At 41.3% G+C, this 19,168-nt stretch overlaps 1 protein-coding gene and 1 long non-coding RNA gene across 2 annotated transcripts; one reads left to right on the top strand and one right to left on the bottom strand.

Annotated features, from left to right (window-relative positions):
• Positions 1–91: 91 nt before the first annotated feature.
• On the top strand, positions 92–2,853 carry RFESD (Rieske Fe-S domain containing). The gene is made up of 4 exons (XM_080372368.1): positions 92–321; positions 1,204–1,384; positions 1,475–1,509; positions 1,851–2,853. Exons 1-4 carry the CDS (start codon positions 244–246, stop codon positions 2,142–2,144), a joined length of 588 nt encoding a protein of 195 aa, XP_080228494.1. The 5' UTR covers positions 92–243; the 3' UTR covers positions 2,145–2,853.
• Positions 2,854–4,540: 1,687 nt separating this feature from the next.
• LOC308056654 lies at positions 4,541–18,702 on the bottom strand. The gene is made up of 2 exons (XR_013924906.1): positions 18,586–18,702; positions 4,541–16,530 (listed from the first exon to the last, which is right to left on the bottom strand). It is a non-coding gene; the product is annotated as an uncharacterized lncRNA (long non-coding RNA).
• Positions 18,703–19,168: the final 466 nt, after the last annotated feature.

Here is a 19,168-nt window from a genome sequence, read left to right as displayed (position 1 = left end):
GATGGTGGCAGGGGGAACCCAGAGCTCTCATCTTCTTATCAGGCCAGCCCCAGCGTGTCCCTGGTCCTTATCAGCCCTGGCAGAGCTGGTTCAGCCGTGCTGAGCCTCCATACATCCTGCCTCTGGAGCTACAGGGGCTGGCCCTGCTGCCTCCTATGTGCACATAAAGAGGGGTAGTGAGGCAAGCTGTTGCGTATGTGAACAAGGCAGGACAGCTGCAATAGGCACAGCTGAAGAAAGGCAATGCTGGATCTCATTATTCTGAGCCTCCATTTCTTCATCTGCTTTCTCATCTCCTTTGCAATCTGGCGTGGACCTAAGGTACCGTGTGGCTCTTCGTGGTTCTACACACCCTGCAGCAGGATTCCCCCCGTGCGTGGTTCCCCTTTGGCCTCAGCACATGAAAAGACCTTTTTTGGCCTGATGTTCTGAAGGAGCAGGGTGGCGTGGTTGATCTGGGAATCGGGGGATCTGGAACACAGTAGCTAATTATCAGAAAATTTTATAGGAAGGCAGTTTTGTGAGCATGTCCTCTGCTGGGAGAGGGAGAAGCTATCAGACATTTGAAATACATATGAGGAGGGAGGGAAGTACATAAAGATTTGCTGAAAAGGCCAGCTTGAATATGACTTCTTAATAAATCATTTTTCCCCCTTTTGCAGGTGAAACTTTTTAGCAAGGTGTACCAATTTGTGTTTCTAGCCATGTTATTTAGAACACTATTGAACTTCTGTGTAAATGCTACCCACCACATAGCTAAACTGTATGGTACTTCATATTTGCATTTGTGTCCCTATGTATTTGTTTATATAAATTTGTGTCCTTGTGTATTTGTTTATATAAATTTATATCCTTGTATTTGTTTGCATATAAGTTTTGAGGGGAGGTGGCAATTAAAGTGCAGAGTAAGTGAATAGTGATTGAGAATTTATCTTGCCTCAGCCTCAGGTATCAGGTTTGCAACAGCTGGTTCTCCTAGTCCCTGTTCTGTTAGGGAACACGTTGGCCGAGCATTATCACCGAGCTCCTGTGCTTTGCTTCGTGTGCATGGTGATAGTCTTTTACAAAAAATTCTGCTCTTTTTGCCTCACGTGTTAAGTGGATAGGGGTTTTCTCTGGGACTGAGATATCCATTGTATGTATAGAAGTCCAAATGTGAACTGCTCTGTAAGTGGATTTTTGATATTTTTTTTCTGTTTTGAGGATGTGGATTTGCACAGCTCAAGCACAGGAACAGCTGAAATGGAGCCAGATGGTCTTATATTAATTGGCAAAGAAGATGATATAAAGAAGTCCCAAAGAACAACAGCCAAAGTCAATGGCAGAGAAGTTGTTGTTTTCTACCATGAAGGGAAATTTCATGCTATGGACTCCCGCTGCTACCGTAAGATATTTGCACGTGTGATCTCAATGTTGCAACTATTAAGCATAAAATCTGCTGCATAAATTAATACTGTCCTCTACCACGTTTCAGATGAAGGAGGCCCTTTATGTCTTGGAGAAATAGAGGTACGTAAGCAAAATAAAAATAATATAGTGGCATACAGTCATGTGGAAACTCAAATGCATTTTTTTGGAATACTTTCATCTGAACATGACATCAAAAGAAGTGGTTACATATGTAAAATTACAGACAGCCATGCAGCCAGATCACCAAGCATGTCTTTTGCCCTAGAGATTCTTCCAGAAGAAGAAGCAGAAGCTGATGACTTGCAGGCAGTTCTTCTTCTTCTTCTTCTTCCTTCTTCTTCTTCTTCTTCTTCTTCTTCTTCTTCTTCTTCTTCTTCATCTTCTTCTTCTTCTTCTTCTTCTTCTTCTTCTTCTTCATCTTCTTCTTCTTCTCCTCACAGGATATCAATGGTCAAGCATGTATTGTTTGTCCTTGGCACAAGTATAAAATTACTTTGGAAACAGGAGAAGGATTATATGAAGGAATAAACCCTTTGGATCCATCACCAACACCACAATGGCAGTCAAAAGGAGTCAAACAAAGGATTCATAAAGTCACAATAGACAATGGAAACGTTTATGTAAGTCCTCCTGATTTGTCTGTAAGCTTTGACTCTGATTATTTTGCTGACAAGTACAAAAATGGTGGTGATTTAGCTATGGAAAAACAAAGCAGCTCACAAGCAGCAGAGTAACTTGTGGCCAGAAAGCAGAATCTGGGTGAATGCACCGATGAAGAACCATTGTAATGAAATAAAAATGTACTGTGGCCGTGAAGATTGTCTCCAGATTACATTCTAGTGTTAATGTTATGTTAAAGCATTGAAACATGTAGAATTAAGATAAGAAGCTCTGCATTGTCAGAAATGTGACTGATCTTGTGCCAATGATTTTTTTTTTTTTGCACTTGCATTTCAAAAGGACTATTTACAGCAGAGTGCTTCATGATATTTGATATTTTAGAAATCCTATTTTGCTAGATTATTTTTTTTTTAATTTTTAGGAGGGAATGTAGTATATCACTGCTTATAAAACATATTACATAATTAAAGATATATAGTCAGGTGTAAAGGTTATATTTATGTACTTAACAGTTTATAATGACAATGTCTTTGGTATAAATAACATGGAAATTTTAAACTTTTTAGATATGTGAGCAATCCTGAATGTTTATTAAGTACCACAAAGGGAAGTACAAAACCTAAGCATATTTTAGTGATCTTTTTTTTATGCCTATTTGGGTGTTACTACCATGAGTCTGTGGAAATATTTCTTTTCCTTCTCAATTGAACTCCTTTTGGTAGTTCGTCAAATGATGTGAAAAGTATTTGTCAGGTATAGTTTATTCTTCCTGAGTCTGTTGGATAAGGAAGAAGCTGTTTGGTATAAAAACCTGATACATAATGTAGTGGCTCTTGTTTGATTTTATTTGTTGTAAATACAGTTTTATGCATTTGAAAAATGTTACGTTTATGTTTAGAGTCAAAAGTTAGGTTTCTGTGTGTGCATTCACTGTATAATGTCAAACCCGCGTCGATAACCCCTCCAAGAAAGTTTCCTTCCGAGCTGTGCTGGGTTGAGGGGAGGGCTGGGCTCTGGGACACAGTGGGGTCTGGAGTGCAGCGTTGCCATGTGAAGCTCAGCAGCCTCTCGCATGGCTGCAGTTCTTTGGGGTGTGTTTTTCTGTGATTTGTGGGCTGTTTACAAAGTTTGGTCATAATCAGTTTCAGTTTGAAGTTTACCAGTCTTAAGTTTCTCTTGTGCATCTGGTGGCTTGTATTGTTTTTAATGTATGTGGAGATCTTTTTAAATTTAATTTAATGTAATGTAATTTAATCTATTTTTTATTTATATTTTTTATTTTATTTTTTAATTATAATGTATGTTGGTCTGTGACAAAGCCATTGTTCATATAAATGTGTTTTAAAGTACTGAGGCATAGGGAGATATCAGAGGAAAACATCTGTGTCCCACTGAAAAAAACAAAGAAAATGCAATTTATTTCACCACATTTAAATTTAGATGTCCACCTCTGATCATGCCTCCTTACGTTGTTTTCATGGTCAGTAGAGAGAAGTGATGCCTTCAAAGTGCTGTTGAGCTGACCTGCTTCAGTTTTGTGTTTTATAGTACTACAGCAAAAAATGCTTGCTTCCTTCTCCTCCTCCTCCTCTTCTCGCTGACCACTCAACCAGCCAGTGCTGATGAGACCAGATGTGAACATGTCTGCCTCCCATCAGACGAGTCACGTCTTAGTCATCTGCTAGAACATACTGTTGTGTACTGGCCAGTTCTGTGGTGGTTTTTGTTTGTTTTTTAAAGGAATACATAAACTTCTCCTCTTGCAGCCACAGGGTAGATGGCAGGAAGGTGAGGCAGGTGGGGAGGTGATGGAGCTGATCGTCCAAGAGGCTTGGAACATGCATCCCTTTGGGTGGTGCAGAGTGGGATGGAGAATCACTTCCCTTCCCTTCCTCCTCACCCAGCTACCTGCACCTGCAATGGAACTTAACCGTGGATGTCTTGTCCTATTGAAAGGCATAGATCATATAAAAGGAAAGTGTTGTAAGAATCTTCGGATATACCTGCATCAGCTTCCTGTTTAAATTAATAAAGATGCAGTTCAGTTTAAGAAAGTGCCAATTATCAGTGAATATGCTGCTGCCTGTATGACATTTAGCAGATTGTTAGTAATAGGAAGTTTTACTTGAAACTTTCATGAACACGTTCATATTGGCAGAAGAGTGCTCAGGCTTTTGCAGAATTGAATTTTCTGGCTAAAATCCAGCAAAGTGTTTAGTCATATGTTTACTGTTAATTATAACAAATCAGTGGAACTGCGTGTCCAGGCTTAGGTAAGTCCCTTTTCTTCAGTACTTCTCAAGCATAATAACTGTTTGCAAGCTTTTAAGGTGTTTTTGCTTGTACTTTAAACATGTTCTGAGGGAGATCACGATTTAGCATCTGAAGTTGATCCATTAGTTTGCTTTCCCCTCAATTTTCTTGTTGATGATCCGGAACAGAGAAGGAACAGAGAACTATTAACTCAGGTGGTTGTGAACAAAGGAAGGAGACTTGGCTGGCTGTTAGATTTTTATTTTTTCTTTTTTGACAGCAAAGAACAAAACCTATGGCTTGCTAAAGTTGCTACCTTTAAAATAATATATACGCTATTCCATTTTATTCGCCTGAGTTTTGAAGTGCTAGAATATGCACCTAATTTGAAAATACCGTGAACGTTTAATGTCCTGGGGTTGGGTATTTCTGAGTCTCTTGTCCTGCCAGCCCTTTCTGAGTCTCTAGTTATACTGATCTATCCTGTGAAGACGTGGAAAACATGGAAACCCGGGGGTTGTCCTGAAACGGAGACAGTCAGGGGACTGGTAGGGAAGCATAGACAGGCAGTGTGGGGGGTTCTTGGATGTGATAGGAGAGCAGTGGGAAGTGAGGAGTGTCCAGATGGGTGAGAAGAGGAGGGAAGGAGGCTTCAGTGGGGAAAACCAGAAAAGGCAGCAAAGAGCACTTTTGGGAGCAAGGAGACTAAAGCAGGGTGGGGGACCAAGAGCTGCCCAGGGAGCTGCTGGTGGGGGCAGAGGAAGGCTGGCATGTAGCTGTTTGCAATCAGAGAGCAACAGCAGGACAAGGAGGAAGACAGGAGTGGTTAAGGTGGTGAGGCTGAGGCGGCATTTAAAAGACAATGAAGAGGCAGAGGGAAGTCGTTGTGGGCAAGAGACGGAAGAGTCACTGGCTGTGTAATTAGAGCTTCCTGGAAAGATGTGTTAATGAGAGTGATGTTCAAATCAACCTTGCAAATCATTCAGGAGTGGTTTGTTGGTGATAGTTTTGGGGGTTCAGTTTAATTTGACAAATGAGCAAAACCCATCTGTTTTCCTATCATTAATCAGCCAAACAGAGAAATATATTTTGTGCTTTGGACTGAAAATTTTCATGATGACTCTGCAAGACATTCAGGCTCTGTAAGCTGCTTTCACAAACAGCTTGAACAGAATAAACAAGTTATATTTATCCTATCATGGAGCCATGTTTTAATGTAAGACAGGTGAAAACTATGACTGTAGTGGTTTGAACAGCAGCTTGAGTCTTACCCTGATGTAGCTGCACCGCAAACTTTAATTAGACAATATTGTCTCAAAGGCTGATGGTGTGCATTTACCTTCTGCCTTGTTTTGCACATCCTTGACTTCATTTAGTGCTGCACATGAAATAAAGGACAACTTCAATGTAAAAAGCGTTATGAAGTCAGGATTGAGAAGTTCATGAACATACCCTATATGGAGCACATACATCAGTGAGAGCAGTCTTTACAGGGTAGGAGATCACTCCAGGCTGATAAAAATGTCAGGTGCCTAGGAAAACAACTTTTAAAACCCACCTTTCACTGTTGAAGCCCTTTTCAATAGATTTGTACGGTTCCTAAATTCATGCTTAATTTTGGAATGAGATCAGGTCTGAAATTTGCACCTGTGCTTTCTGATATGATTAGGAAAAATAACTCACATTTATTCCTGCTGATCGCACAAACATGGTCTGCGGGAGTCAGCGCTCACCAATTCCCAAGTGTCCCATCGCTCTGCCCACTTGGCTTGGCACCTGCTTTCGAAGGTTACTGGAGGAAGCAGGGGGTGGACAATGGATAAAATATTGCTGGAGAGGTACTTGAGCTGCTGGCTGTGTGTGGGGAGAGGGGACGCGCGTGGGGAGACTGCCCTGTGCTGGCAGTGCTGTGGGAGAGCCGGTCCCACACTGGATCTGACCCGTGGGGTCTCCCCCGCCCCAGCTGCACCTGAGGCGCCCGGGGTAAGTGGCTTTCTGCCGCGCCAGCACATCCAGCCAGCTCTGCCAAGTGGGTATGCTGGCACCGTGCCGAGGGCGTTGGGATGCAGGAGGAGTAGGTGAGGCTTAAAAGGGTGCAGTGGTTTTGGTTCTTTCTTTGAATGCTACCCAGAAAATGTTTTTTTAATGTGGTGTTAATTCAGGCAGACTTACTGATTTTGTTAAGTGGAATTTTTCACTGGAATGGAAGAGTTAAACACAGTTTTCATCGTCTGACTTCTGTAATTTTACTGAATTAGGCTACAAGCGAAAGTGTTGTTTGATAGGAGACACTACCTCTGCTCACAGATCTCCTGCCTTGATTTCAATTAATCCCCATTCAAGTAAAACCTTTCTTTTTTATTACAGTGTATACTGAACATCCTGAAAAAAATGCATGCTTATTTGGCACAGACAGCTCCAGGAAAAACTGCATAATTCTGTAGCTGTATTTTGGCCCAGGAAAGAGTGGTGCGGTGATGGCCTTGCCCTGTATTGGTTATATGGCCTTGCAGTGCTCCTGACACCATACTGGCCTGACACCCAAGAAACACCAGCACTGTCGTCTGAATTTGAAAAGCAATAGATGTTCAGGACAAATAGCATCTCCCAGGAGGCTGTGTCACCTTGCAGTGCTCATGGTATTTTTCATGATGCTCAGCACTAAAGAAAACTTGAAGCTCACCATCAGTCTGGAGATGCAGGTGTTCACATGAGGTTTTGTTATCACTTTGCAGAAGTTATCACAAGCAGAAAGGAGGCTTAGTATTAACTACATTCATGTGCGAGGCCAAGTGCAAGGTCCTGCCCCACGGTCAGGCAGCCCCCAGTACCAGTACAAGCTGAGGGTGAAGGGGTTGAGGGCAGCCCTGCCCAGAAGGACTTGGGGGTGCCGGGGATGAACAGCTGGACATGAGCCGGCAACATGCGCTCGCAGCCCAGAAAGCCAACCGTGTCCTGGGCTGCATCACCAGCAGCAAGACTGGCAGGTCAAGGAAGGGGGTTCTGCTGCTCTACTCTGCTCTGGTGAGACCCCCGCTGCAGCGCTGCATCCAGCTCTGGGGTCCTCAGCACAGGAAAGACATGGACCTGTTGGAGCGTGTCCAGAGGAGGCCGTGGAGATGCTCAGAGGGCTGGAGCACCTCCCCTATGGAGACAGGCTGAGGGAGCTGGGCTTGCTCAGCCTAGACAGGAGAAGGCTCTGTATATTGTGGCCTTTCACTATATAAAATAAAGGGGGCTTGTAAGAAAGATGGGGAGAGACTTTTTACCAGGGCCTGTAGTGACAGGACAAGGTGCAGCAGTTCTAAACTGAAAGAGGGTTTATTCAGGCTAGATATTAGGAAGAAATTCTTTCCTGTGAGGCTGATGAGTCGCTGGCACGGGTTGCCCAGAGCAGCTGTGGATGCCCCATCCCTGGAAACATTCAAGGTCACGTTGGATGGGGCTCGGAACAACTTGGTCTAATGAAAGATGTCCCTGCCTGTGGCAAGTTGTTGTACTAGGTGGTCTGTAAAGGTCCCTTCCAACCCAAACCCTTTTGTGATTCTGTGATTTTATGTAATGTTGTATTCCTGGTTATTTTTTCCATTGCTTTTGTAATAGCTGATAACTGATTAACTTTAACTATATAGACAAAACATACTGGCATTTAAAAAGATGGGCTGCTGCTGCACTGCTCTCTTATCCCAATGTGCTTTCCTTCTGTAATTTGGACTATGCAAGCTTTAACAGAGATTATCTGTTAATTGCTATGGACAACTTTTGCAAAATTTTTCTTTGCTGTGCAGAATGGAAGAGTCCTTTCTGAGGACATTCACTGCAGTAAAATACAGTAAGTCAATAATATTGCCTCATATAGCCTGCATTTTCAAATTTTATCAGTCAGCTCCTTGGTAAGATTAATCACACTTCATGGCTGTGAAACTGAAGCAGAACTTAGTTTGGTATAGGTGAGTATTCCTCTAGAAAAAAAGTGTAAGTACTAAAAATGAAACAAAAGTAATACTAAATGTGTTTCTGGCATTTACCCGAACACTCTCCCTGTATCTCCCTATTGAAAAATGGAAACAAGGAGGAATCCAAAAGTTCCTTCAGGCTAAACCAAATAAACCTTGTCTTTTCAAGTTCAAAAGCAACAAAAACAGAGCTGTTCCAGATCCCCTTCCTGAGATTTCAGATAAGCGACATGGCTTATAGAGGCTGCCCCTTGCTAAGGCAGCAGTTATGCTCTTTAACAGTCATTGCGGGCTTTTCAGTGACTGAAGCATTTGAGCCACTTCTAACACGTATGAGGCTGCTTCCCACACCCTCCCTGTGCCTGGCTCTGCAGAGCTCGCCAGGAGCAGCGGTCAGGACCTGAGGGGATGGTGTACTGCTTCACAGCCCCTCACTGACTTCTAAAGGAATCTGTGCACCTGTGAGGAATGGTGGTTCCTGCCGTGGCCGCAGTGGTTCAGGTGGTTGACAGCAAACGCTAGACATGCACGTGGAGGGCCTGTGCCCGTTCCTCAGGTGACTTTGCTCAGGGTATTTTGCAAAGGGCTGTGTGGCAAGGCTGGGGTCCTGTGGTGCTGTTTGTGGACCTGCTGCAGGGTAGCTGGACGTCCATCACCAGGTCTGGTACAGAGGATGGGGTTCCTGTGGAACCCTCCAAGTCCCTTTATAAAGGAGCTGAGGGTGGAAAGAGTGACAGTGAGAATATCAGTTTATTTGGCCAAAGTTTTTCCAGGTCAAATGAAAGGTGCAACTTCACCTTGAGACCCCTGACAAACTTGCGGTGTTTAACATAAAACAGGCTGCTGCAGGGTCATCCCTATACGTCGGCAGCAACATATAAACATTAGTAAAGAGTGAACGCCACTAACGAAATCACTGTCATGGTCTTCCACATATCACCCCATCTCCAAGTTTCCTTGCAGCTAGGGAAACAGAACAATGGAGGGCAAGGTGCCTGACAGCCGTCAGACTTCAGGTGTTTATTTCAAAAGGAAACTGAGTTTCCAAAAAGGAACTGAGTTTCCTAAACAAGCAACCCTCACTGTTCGCAAGATCTTTTTTTTAGCCCAGCGGTGCGTCTGGGAGCTGACTGTAGCTGCGTCCTGTCCTGCTGAACGTGGGCTGTGAGTGATGCTTGCTCTGCTGAGACTGGACCTCAGCATAACGCTCCGTGGTACCTGGGAATGGTACCTGGTCACAGGTTTCTTTTAATTTGGATTAAGAGGGGCTAAGGTACATGGTTATGCATACACAGGCAGATTATACAAACTTTCTCTGTAAATAAAGCTCTAGCTGCTAGGCTATAGAACATGGTGGATGGCAAATGGGGTAGCTGCTAGATCATTTCTTCATTCAGATGTTCATCCTTCTCAGAGTTTGATAATCCAGGTTCCAATGGACAAACATAAACCTTGTAATTTAGGGGTACTGTAGCAGCTAAAAATCAGCGTTTTTCTATGAGTGCATGACTTAGCAACACTTTTTAAAATAGTGCCTTCATTTGGCTGTGAAGCACAACCTCAGCTGCGTTAGAACCCCACTGTATTAACATGCACAGTTCATCCTTTGCTGGTAAATGCAAACGCAAAACCATGACAGCCTTCAAGTTCGGGGCAAGATTTCTGGAGCAATAAAAAGACTAGGAGGTTTTTAGAGAAAGTTTATACTCCAAGGTATAGGAATCTCATACATTTCCCTAATTAGTGCTCACCAATGTAAAGGCAAGTTCAGCAAAACTCATTAGGTGAATAAAGACACAGTTGCACATACTGTTTTGCAGATTAAAGACCTAATGTCCAGTGGTTTGGCTCTTGTGTTAAATATTCTCTGACTGCAAGCTTTGTTTTACCTTAATTGCTCTGTGTATGTCTCAAACTGTACCACTGTAATGTCAAAGTTTTCAATGAAAAACTTAGCACAATTTTCTAGCAAGATCAAAGGATAACGATCCCCATTATTCCTGATAAATGAGGCAAAAATTAATATAAATGGTGCTTGTTAACTTCAGGTCCAGTCCCATATCTCTGAAGTGAGATACTGTAAACCTGTTTGGTTTGGTTTGTGGGTTTTTTTTGTTTTTTTCCTGAGTACATAATAACTCAGCTCTTTTCTGTGAAACAACAGCTTTCTTCAGAGGTGTTTTCAGGTAAGCACTCTGTACCTAAATGAATCATAGCATGAAGTGTCAAGAAAACAAGAAATGTACGGTTAGTCATTGCCCTTTAAAATTTGTTTCAAGTTACTGGCCTGAATTTATTTAAGAAATCTAGCAAGGAAAGAATTTTTTAAGAGTAACTAGAATTTTTACTTTGATAATGAGCTCATTCACTCAAGCTGTAAGTGACAGCATACTGCAGATTTTTGAGACAAGAACGTTTTTGATGCTATCGTCGCCACAGTCGCTATCCCAACCCCATGCTGTTACCTTGGTAGTGGGTTTGAGACCCTGCATCCTCAATTCCTCTTAATCTGGGATGTAACGAGAGAGTTGAAATGCTACAGAGAAGAACAGAAGGTGGAAGGTGAATGTTTGTGGAGTCCCAGGCTGCCTAATGGGGGCTGCAGCACCAAGTGGTGACCCAGGTGCCTTCTGATCTCTGAGCATCCCCAAGCCACGAGCAGTGGCGGTTTCTTGGGACAGCATGGGTTCAGCGTGACACCAGCCCTGCAGTCCTCTGGTGCCAGTGCCACAGGCATGTGGATGAAAATCCAGCTGGAGGTTTGGGGGTGAGAGAGAGACTGTGTCCGGGGGTCGCAGGCACAGCTTGGTGTTGGTGGAGAGGCTGCCTGCCCAGGGTGCCTGGGGCTGCTGTCTCCTGGCTGGAAACCCAACACACCTTAATCAAGGTGTATGTTGAACGATTAGTTTACCGTCAATGACAATACAGTATATAGCCTCTAAAGAAATGGAATTCCATCAGAAAAATATCTTAAATGTGCTCAAGTAATTCAGCTTTCCTTTTGAAAACTTACTTGAAAATGTGCAGCTGTGGAGGTACAGGGTAGTGTGGGCAAAAGAAAAAAAAAAAAAAAGGACAGTGAGAACAGAGGAAAGAACATAGTTGATTCTAGTGGAACAGAAAAAAAGGACAGTGAGAACAGAGGAAAGAACGTAGTTAATTCTAGTGGAACAGAAAGTTTGGAAGAAATCTGCAAAGTGTTTATTTATTTATATCCCAATTAGTATTGCAAACATATGCACAAGAAATAACAACACAAGATCTATTTAAAACACAAATAGAATTTTAACATCACGCTGCTGTTTCCCTTTCTTATAATTGACTTTTGCACCTGCATTTCCTAAGAATAGTGTTAATTACTGTGTTTTTAATGCTGGTTTTTGCTGTTATGCTTAATAATCAGAAATTAGTTTTTAAAAAGAATATTGCTGCCATTTGTGGTTTTACGTAGGAGGCCCTCCTTCCAAAACATCAAAAGGGTCATTTAAGCTATACTGAAAGACATCTCTGAAAATCCTGTTGTTCCTCTAGCTGGTTGCATTACATCCTAACCAGGTGTCTGACACATGATTTCCTGTTCCAAACCCTCTGATACCACTGGCCCAAATCCACCAAGATTAGCTGTAGCAGCTCACTAATACTTATGATCTATTTCCTGGTAGATGGCAGCAAGAAAGAAATCAGGCATAGATTCATCTCTGGACAATGTAAGATGTTTCAGTGCTAATAAATGGCAATCAGATCCATTACCTAAAAATAAACAATGCAGAACTCATTTGAAGGTCTGAGAATTTGTATTTCATTGATTATGATGCAGCATTGTTCAGAGATTTTCTTTAAGCTTGTAAGAAGCAAATACTGAGGCTAAAATAGCTAGGTGTGCTATTTCCTTTCAGTATGCTAAATTAATAAAATAGTTTATTAATTTTGAGCATCCTTAGTACTTGTAATGAGATCACTCATGTTAGTGATCTCACATCCTTCAGGCGGCAAGGCTTTTTAGCTGCCACAACAGCAGGTACTTGTTCAACAACAGATATGTGTCATTTATTTAGGTGACTAATTTATACATCCAGTTCCAAAAGTCCAGGTTACATGGTGGGACCATGAATTTATGGGATCCTTCCCTTTGGCAGTTTCCCTGGCATGAAGTCTTTTCTTCCTCCTCTCCATACGAAGGTCACAGATGGAAACAAACTGATTTTTCAGGCCAAACTTTTGGTCTGATGTTCTGAAAAGATGCAAGCTTACAGACACACACAAGTATTTTATTTTTCTGCCATGTCGGGATCTGGCTAGGAGAGCCAAATAAACTGTTCTGCAGGATCTCCTTCTGGGAGCTATGGTGTGTGGTAAGAACTGCTTTGTAAAACAACAGTGTTTTTCCAAATGGATCACTGCCTTGGCATGACTTTATTCCAGACCAGCACTTACCTGAGATGCTTCTGGGGAACTCCAGTTATTTAGTAGCCTGTGAGTATCTGCTGCAGTTAATTTCACAATAAGGGTAGCTCATCACCCAAAGGAAGACAAAGGAAGGGAAACTTCTGCTGATTGCTATCAGAAAAAATAAATGTGATGACCTGGTTTTTTATTTCAACACAATAAAGCTAGTATTTAATTGCTTTTAAAGTCACAGAAGCAAAGATGGATTGGTTTGCCTCCCCGCCTTTTAATGTTCTAGTAAGAAATAACATTGAATTTCTTTTAATTCTCTCAACACTTTATGCCAGTGTTTATACGTTTTAAATTGATATTTTTGAGGTTTCTTACGATCTTGCCATTCTTTGCTGTACTCCTTTTGATTTTTTGCTCATGCATCACTGCTGCTCTGCTGTAAAGGTGGAGCATGATATGGTGTGTGCAAGCAGAACCGACCTCAGCCCTAAACTTCACATAACATTGTAGAAAGAGACCCTAAAAGGGTGATTCATAGAGAAGCAGATGCTGTTCCTCTGTTTCTTTGAGTATCTCAAACTGTTAAATAATGAGTCCAAATTCTGCGGGCTAGGGGGCAGAATTTCTTTTACTGGAAACAAAAATTGTGGTCTTACTATCAGAGCGCATGTGGCAACTGAGACCAAGGATAATCAAAAGAGTCAGCAATAGGAATGACAGGAATTCTTCATTAGCCTTCAAATTCTGCCTGATATCAGGTTAAAGATAAATACAAATGAGAAGTCTTTGGGTTTAAGCTCCTAGCTTGTTGTGTTAATGCATACTATATATATATATATATATATATATATATATATATATATATATATATGTAACTCCATAGCAACAATTCTGATATTTGCTAGGGAATAAGGGCCAGCCTTCTGATGTGCCTTCAGCAGAATCCACCCTCCATACAAGCCCATTTCAAAATTTCCCTACAGACCATAAGGCAGCAGCAAGGCACAACGCCCAGTATTAAAATGCCTCCTGCAGCTCACCCAGAGCAGCGAGGACTGAGGTCTGGCTACCCCCTTCCCCTTGCAACGCATCTTGGGAGGGTTTCCAACACCTCGAGAATTAGGGGACGTTGATAAAATTTCTAAGATTAATGGGCATGGAGGTAACCTAAGGCACATTCCACTTGTAGTGGAATAGCTGGATCCCTGGTGCTGTTTCTATAAACTTCATGTATAGAATGGAGGACTGGAACACCATCTTCCTGAGAGCTCAAAGTTTACTTGTGCATGACCATCAGCTGCAATAATCAGGCTAGAAAATTTACAATGCCAAACAAGTCAAGCAATTTCCACAAAGAGAACAGTGAAGAGCTCATCCTCATCCTTGCAACAAGTACTATTTAATCACAGGCAAAATATTGCACTACCCATTTTCTTTTAAGGTTGGTTTTTTGTTTGTTTTTTTTTTTTCATTACCTGCTTAAAAACAGTGTTTAACTGTTGACAAGCTATTCCTGTCTTCAGTGGTCAAGTATGAAATGGCAAGTTCCGGACAACAATCTGTGTACTATGAATTGTGAGCCACAGTTTCAAAAGAATACTGTTGGCAGAATCCAAAACATCAAAACCATAAAAAGTTAATTTCTCCTCATGAACAGATGTCTTTATCATGAACAGTTTGTTTAGTTTAGAAGTTCTGGAGCTTTTGAGATTTTTATACTGAGACGTATCTAATGGATAGGCATTTACCATATATGCTCCATACCACGACTCAGGGGTTGGAAGAAAATGGGGTAAGAGTTTTGAAAAGCCTACTCTCACTCCATTTTGAGGTGTCTGTGGAATATATCTGGATCGAGCTAATTATTTTTCAGAGAGTTCAGAAATTCTGTGGGTGATACTACCAGATTTGTTGCTCTTACTGACTGTTTTTTTCAAGCTTCTCTTGGTCAGTTGGTCAGGGACAAACCTCATAAAAGGACTGGATTTTAAAGCAACAGGCTCTCTAGCAGAGAAGTACATATTAAACCATGGATGTGAAACAAAATAACATTTAAACTGAATCAATTAAATCCCATTTAGCGATCTGTAGAAATGTGTCACACAAAATATTTCTATATACTAACTCATTACTTTGCTGACAGCTCAATTTTAAATTAGTGCAAATGTTTTGACTGGTAGAGAATGGAAAATACTCCTAAAGACTGAAGCTTTTCAATTGAGTTCCATTTATGTTTTTTCCTTTCAATTTTCTTGTTTTCATGTAATGGATAGGAAATAAGAGGTAACTCCACTCCTGTACTTTAAGTATGAGTTATTTTTGGTTTAGTCATGATGTTGTATACTTTTTTGTTTTGAACTTACTTTAAAATAATTTTGTCAAAAAGTGCAAGCTGCGTAAATCATTGCACACACACTACTGAGCATTGGCTTTCAGAGGGGGGAACTAAGTGTAAAACCAGAATATTTTGTCCCAGTAGAATACATCTTTGTCAAAAATGAACCAGAGAAGAGAATAAACTGTCTTGTAGAGATGTTGCTGAATAAACTACTGTTTGTGAAATCCATGGGGAAGTCAATAAACCTAGCAGCTTACAGAAAACGCCTATTGCTATCAAGGAGAAAACACAATTGATTTTGTTCTTTGTAACTTGTTTTCCACTTTGTTTTACCTTGCTCCCAAACGTTTTGCCCTGCTCGGTCTTTTCCGAACATCATGCCCCTACTTTTCTGTTTTTGTCAGATGAAAAAGCATTGTTAGGCAACGCTGGCAAGATTACTGGAGATAGGAATCTACATTCAAGACTATAGCTGAAGTTGCTGCCAAATTAGTAACTGAAAACCACGATGAAACTTAAGCCTCTTCACTGTAGAAAAGCGATGATTCAAACAGAAGAAGAAAACCCCCAAAATAAACCAAAAACTGCCAAATCTTTTCCTGCAGAAAAAGCCAGATTTTTTAAAAATGTTTTCAGAGAAAAAAAGAAAAGTCAAATGTGTGCCTAAAACGTTACCTTTTAGTAGTATTTACTCTTTATACTTACATTGTAAACATGTCAGAGCACCTTAATTATTGGGTGTAAGGCAGAACCAGAGCCTTTGCTGTAGTAAAATTCACGCTGTTTGTCATATGCTGTTTCTATCTTCACTTTTAAACTGGGATGTGAGATCTCATACTCAGCAGGCTCTGAACACGATTTACGAAAGCAATACCAATTTTGTTCTTTCTCATGATTCAGCAGAGAAAAAGTTGGCTTTAAGAAAGGAAGAAAAAATATTTATGAAATTCAAAGTTGCATTATTTCATATTAACAAAGCATGATGTTTTACTGTGAGGTTCATAGACGAGAAGCAGGTGGAAATTTATAATGCATCCTCTACCCTTGGAAGAGCAGCACACCTGCCATGACAAAGAAAACACAAGAAATGAAAAAGGAAGTTGAGACCATTTACTGGCTGCATGTTTGCTAGACCTTCGTAGACCTTTGCTAGACCTGTAGGTTTGCTAGACCACACTGAGTGGTCTGGTATCTGTGCTCCTTCCATCCAGCTGAACCAACTCTCTTTGCAATTGCTTGCCAGCTCCTTCTTCAAACTGTTTGGCAATTCTTTTAGTTTTTCTGCAGTATCAAGAATTGTGTATTTTTATAATACAGGAAAATTCCTCTTCTTACTTTTTTCTGCAAGTGTTCTTTTTTTGCAAGATGACAGATTTAGGCCCTTGCTGGTAACCTAGTTTGATCATTTCCCAGCAGACCATCTTTCACACTGACCGGTCTGGCCTTTTGTCCATGTTTATCTTGCAACTACAATACTATTAATAAAGCAATAGACAATAAATCTACTTACCAGAAAGTATCTGGTGCTAACCAGGCAGTTCATATCTGTGCAGCCTCCAGACCAACACCAAATACAAAATAATTTGTGGTTACTTTTATTTACCTCAACTTAAGAGTAAGTAAAGCACAAAAGTACAGTACCGATTTATGGATTATACCAGGGTTTCTGTTTTCATTTGGAGAGCTGGTGTTTAGAAAAAGCAGCTTTTTATTGAAAACTTGTTGTGTGAAAACTTAGCAAATTTGTCCTAGTCCTCCTCAGTATTTTCAGAGGTGGGATATTTAGTGCAGATGTGCACCTCAAATTAAAAAAAAAACAACAGCCAAACCAAAAACCCCCACAAAACCACAAAACAACAAAAATTCCAAGAAACTACTGTGAAATAAAAAATGACACAGTGCTATGAATTTTCATCTTCTTCCTCTTCAGAGGAAGCAATTTCCAGCCTGATTTCCAGCAGAATCAATGCTTAGAGAGTCATACCACCCATTGGTATGTGTGTATGTGTGTGTTTATATGTATATATATACATATATATATACACACACACACCATAGAATATCCACACCATTCGCCTGTCAGCTCTTACTAGTAAACTTTGACCATAGTGGACTGATGGTGCAAAAGCATTAAAAATCCTAAATTCCTATTAGTTTTGTAAAAATAGGCTGTTCAGTGCTGAGACCTCGATTAACAGTCCTTCGGAGACAACAGCCAAGATCAGAACTCTTTTGTGACTATACATTATACTCCCAGGATCTGAGGCAGGAATATAGTGGTCTACTGGCTTCTGTTCTTAAAAATAATCCATTTATAAAGATGCTTTTATTTATGGCTTTTATCACATGCCATTTCTCACATCACGTGCACAGGTATCACCCAGCAAATGCCCCTGAGCACCCAAGTACCTCCCGAGAGTGGGCTGCCGTTCTGGAGTAAGTAATACAAGGGTGCAGGAGAATGTGAGAGGCTGAGACTAAAGCTGAGTTTCTGTATAGTGAAAGCAGTACAGACAACATTCAAATCCATGAAACACATTCCGTTACCACACACAAATCATCCTCTCTTGCTGCCTTGATACATGCCTGTGCACTTGGAGGTGTGTGGAGGGCAGAGGAGGCTGAGAACTAGAAGGGGTATTAAATAGCAGTGAAATCATAACAGCAGGGAAAATAAGAAAGCAGAAATCAGGAAAATAAATACATGATAAAAATGAAAAAGCTGGTTTAAAGTCTAGCTCTGAACTGGATCTTTGGATTTTTTGACACCAAAATTATTTTTTAAAATATGAAATGTCCATCCAATGACTGCTTGGAACATGTTTAACATATATATATAAAGAAAGCTAATTAACAATGTTTTGCTCTGTCTTTTAATTCTGGAGAAGTGCAGTTGTATGAAAAGGGTTAGAAGGTAACTTTAAACAGGAAACTCACTCCTGATGAAGATTTATTTATGACTTGTGGAGAACTTGCAACTTCAAGAGGTGAAAAACTGTTTTTTGTCATTCATATACTATATGGTAGATATTTGTATATCTAGGTATAATCTTTCTTCTTCACTTTTCTCTTCTTGAAGCACACACCAACCCTAGCTGACATTATTAGATCATTAGATTCATTTAGCTGACATTATTAGATCAGTAACATTTACCTGATGCAATGAATGCTGCCTGCACTCCCGCGATATGTTTTCAGTAAGAAAGCCTAGAAACTTTATACATTACTGAACAAAACTGTGGGCAGGCAAAGGGCAGGTCTTCTGCAGAAGCACGTTAAGTACTTTGAGTCATTTCTCCCTGTAGAATGCAAGTGCTGGGTCACTCAGTCTTAAGCGCTTATCCAGGGGATCATAAAGTGGATTAAAATATCCCAGAACTTTCAAAACATGCTGAGCATATGCCATCCCTTTCCTGCCCCCAAAGAACAGCAGTATCTCCTGCCAAGGTGGTCGCGTGCCTCTCCCAGAACCCTGTGGAAAGGGGCACCCAGGAAGCAGAGACCTACAGAGCAGTTTGATCAGTACAACGGCCCGGGCTGTTCCAGAAGAGACCTTTCCCATCGCTCTGGTGGGGATCACCTGCCCATTCCCCTCCGTTCCATGCTCACCTCTCCCTGCAGCTTGGCCTCAGCCTGGGAGAACCAGGGTGGGCTGGAGTGAGGATGGTGCCCTTCTGCATGATGTGATGGTCCATATCCACCTCAGAGCATGGGCCATTGTTTCTGAAACACCAGAAAAAACATACAAACTACCTTTTTTTGATCCCTTGACCTGACTTCTAATGCAATTGGCAGCACTGTTAAACAGTGACACCAGAATCCCATGGAGCAGATGCATACCTGCAGCTGGGGATCCTCACCACTGTGAAGGGGGTATCTTCTGCAGCACGTAGTGTTTTCAGCCCTTCACCTCTGCAGCAAGCTGGGGCATGTAGGCACCAGATGGGTTTCCTCCTCATGATACAGGACCTTGTTGCCTTCACAGCCAAAGTCCTTGCACTGGACTTCTGCAGCAGCCGAGCTGGCTTCTGGTAATCCATGGCTCACCCTCACAGCGTTAGCAGCTTTCCACAGCTCAGCAGTCGCTTTCACAGCTCTGCTCTGCTACAAACTGGATCTGTTTTAAATTTTAAAAAGTGTTATTTTTCTTTCTCATTCTCCTCCCATCAGATCATTTTCCACCCCCTTCATA

Source organism: Falco punctatus (genome assembly GCF_963210335.1).
Source record: "Falco punctatus genome assembly, chromosome: Z".
Taxonomy (NCBI): Eukaryota; Metazoa; Chordata; class Aves; order Falconiformes; family Falconidae; genus Falco; species Falco punctatus.
The sequence above is the reverse complement of the archived record's forward strand: the minus strand, read 5'-3'. Positions and strand labels throughout refer to the sequence as shown.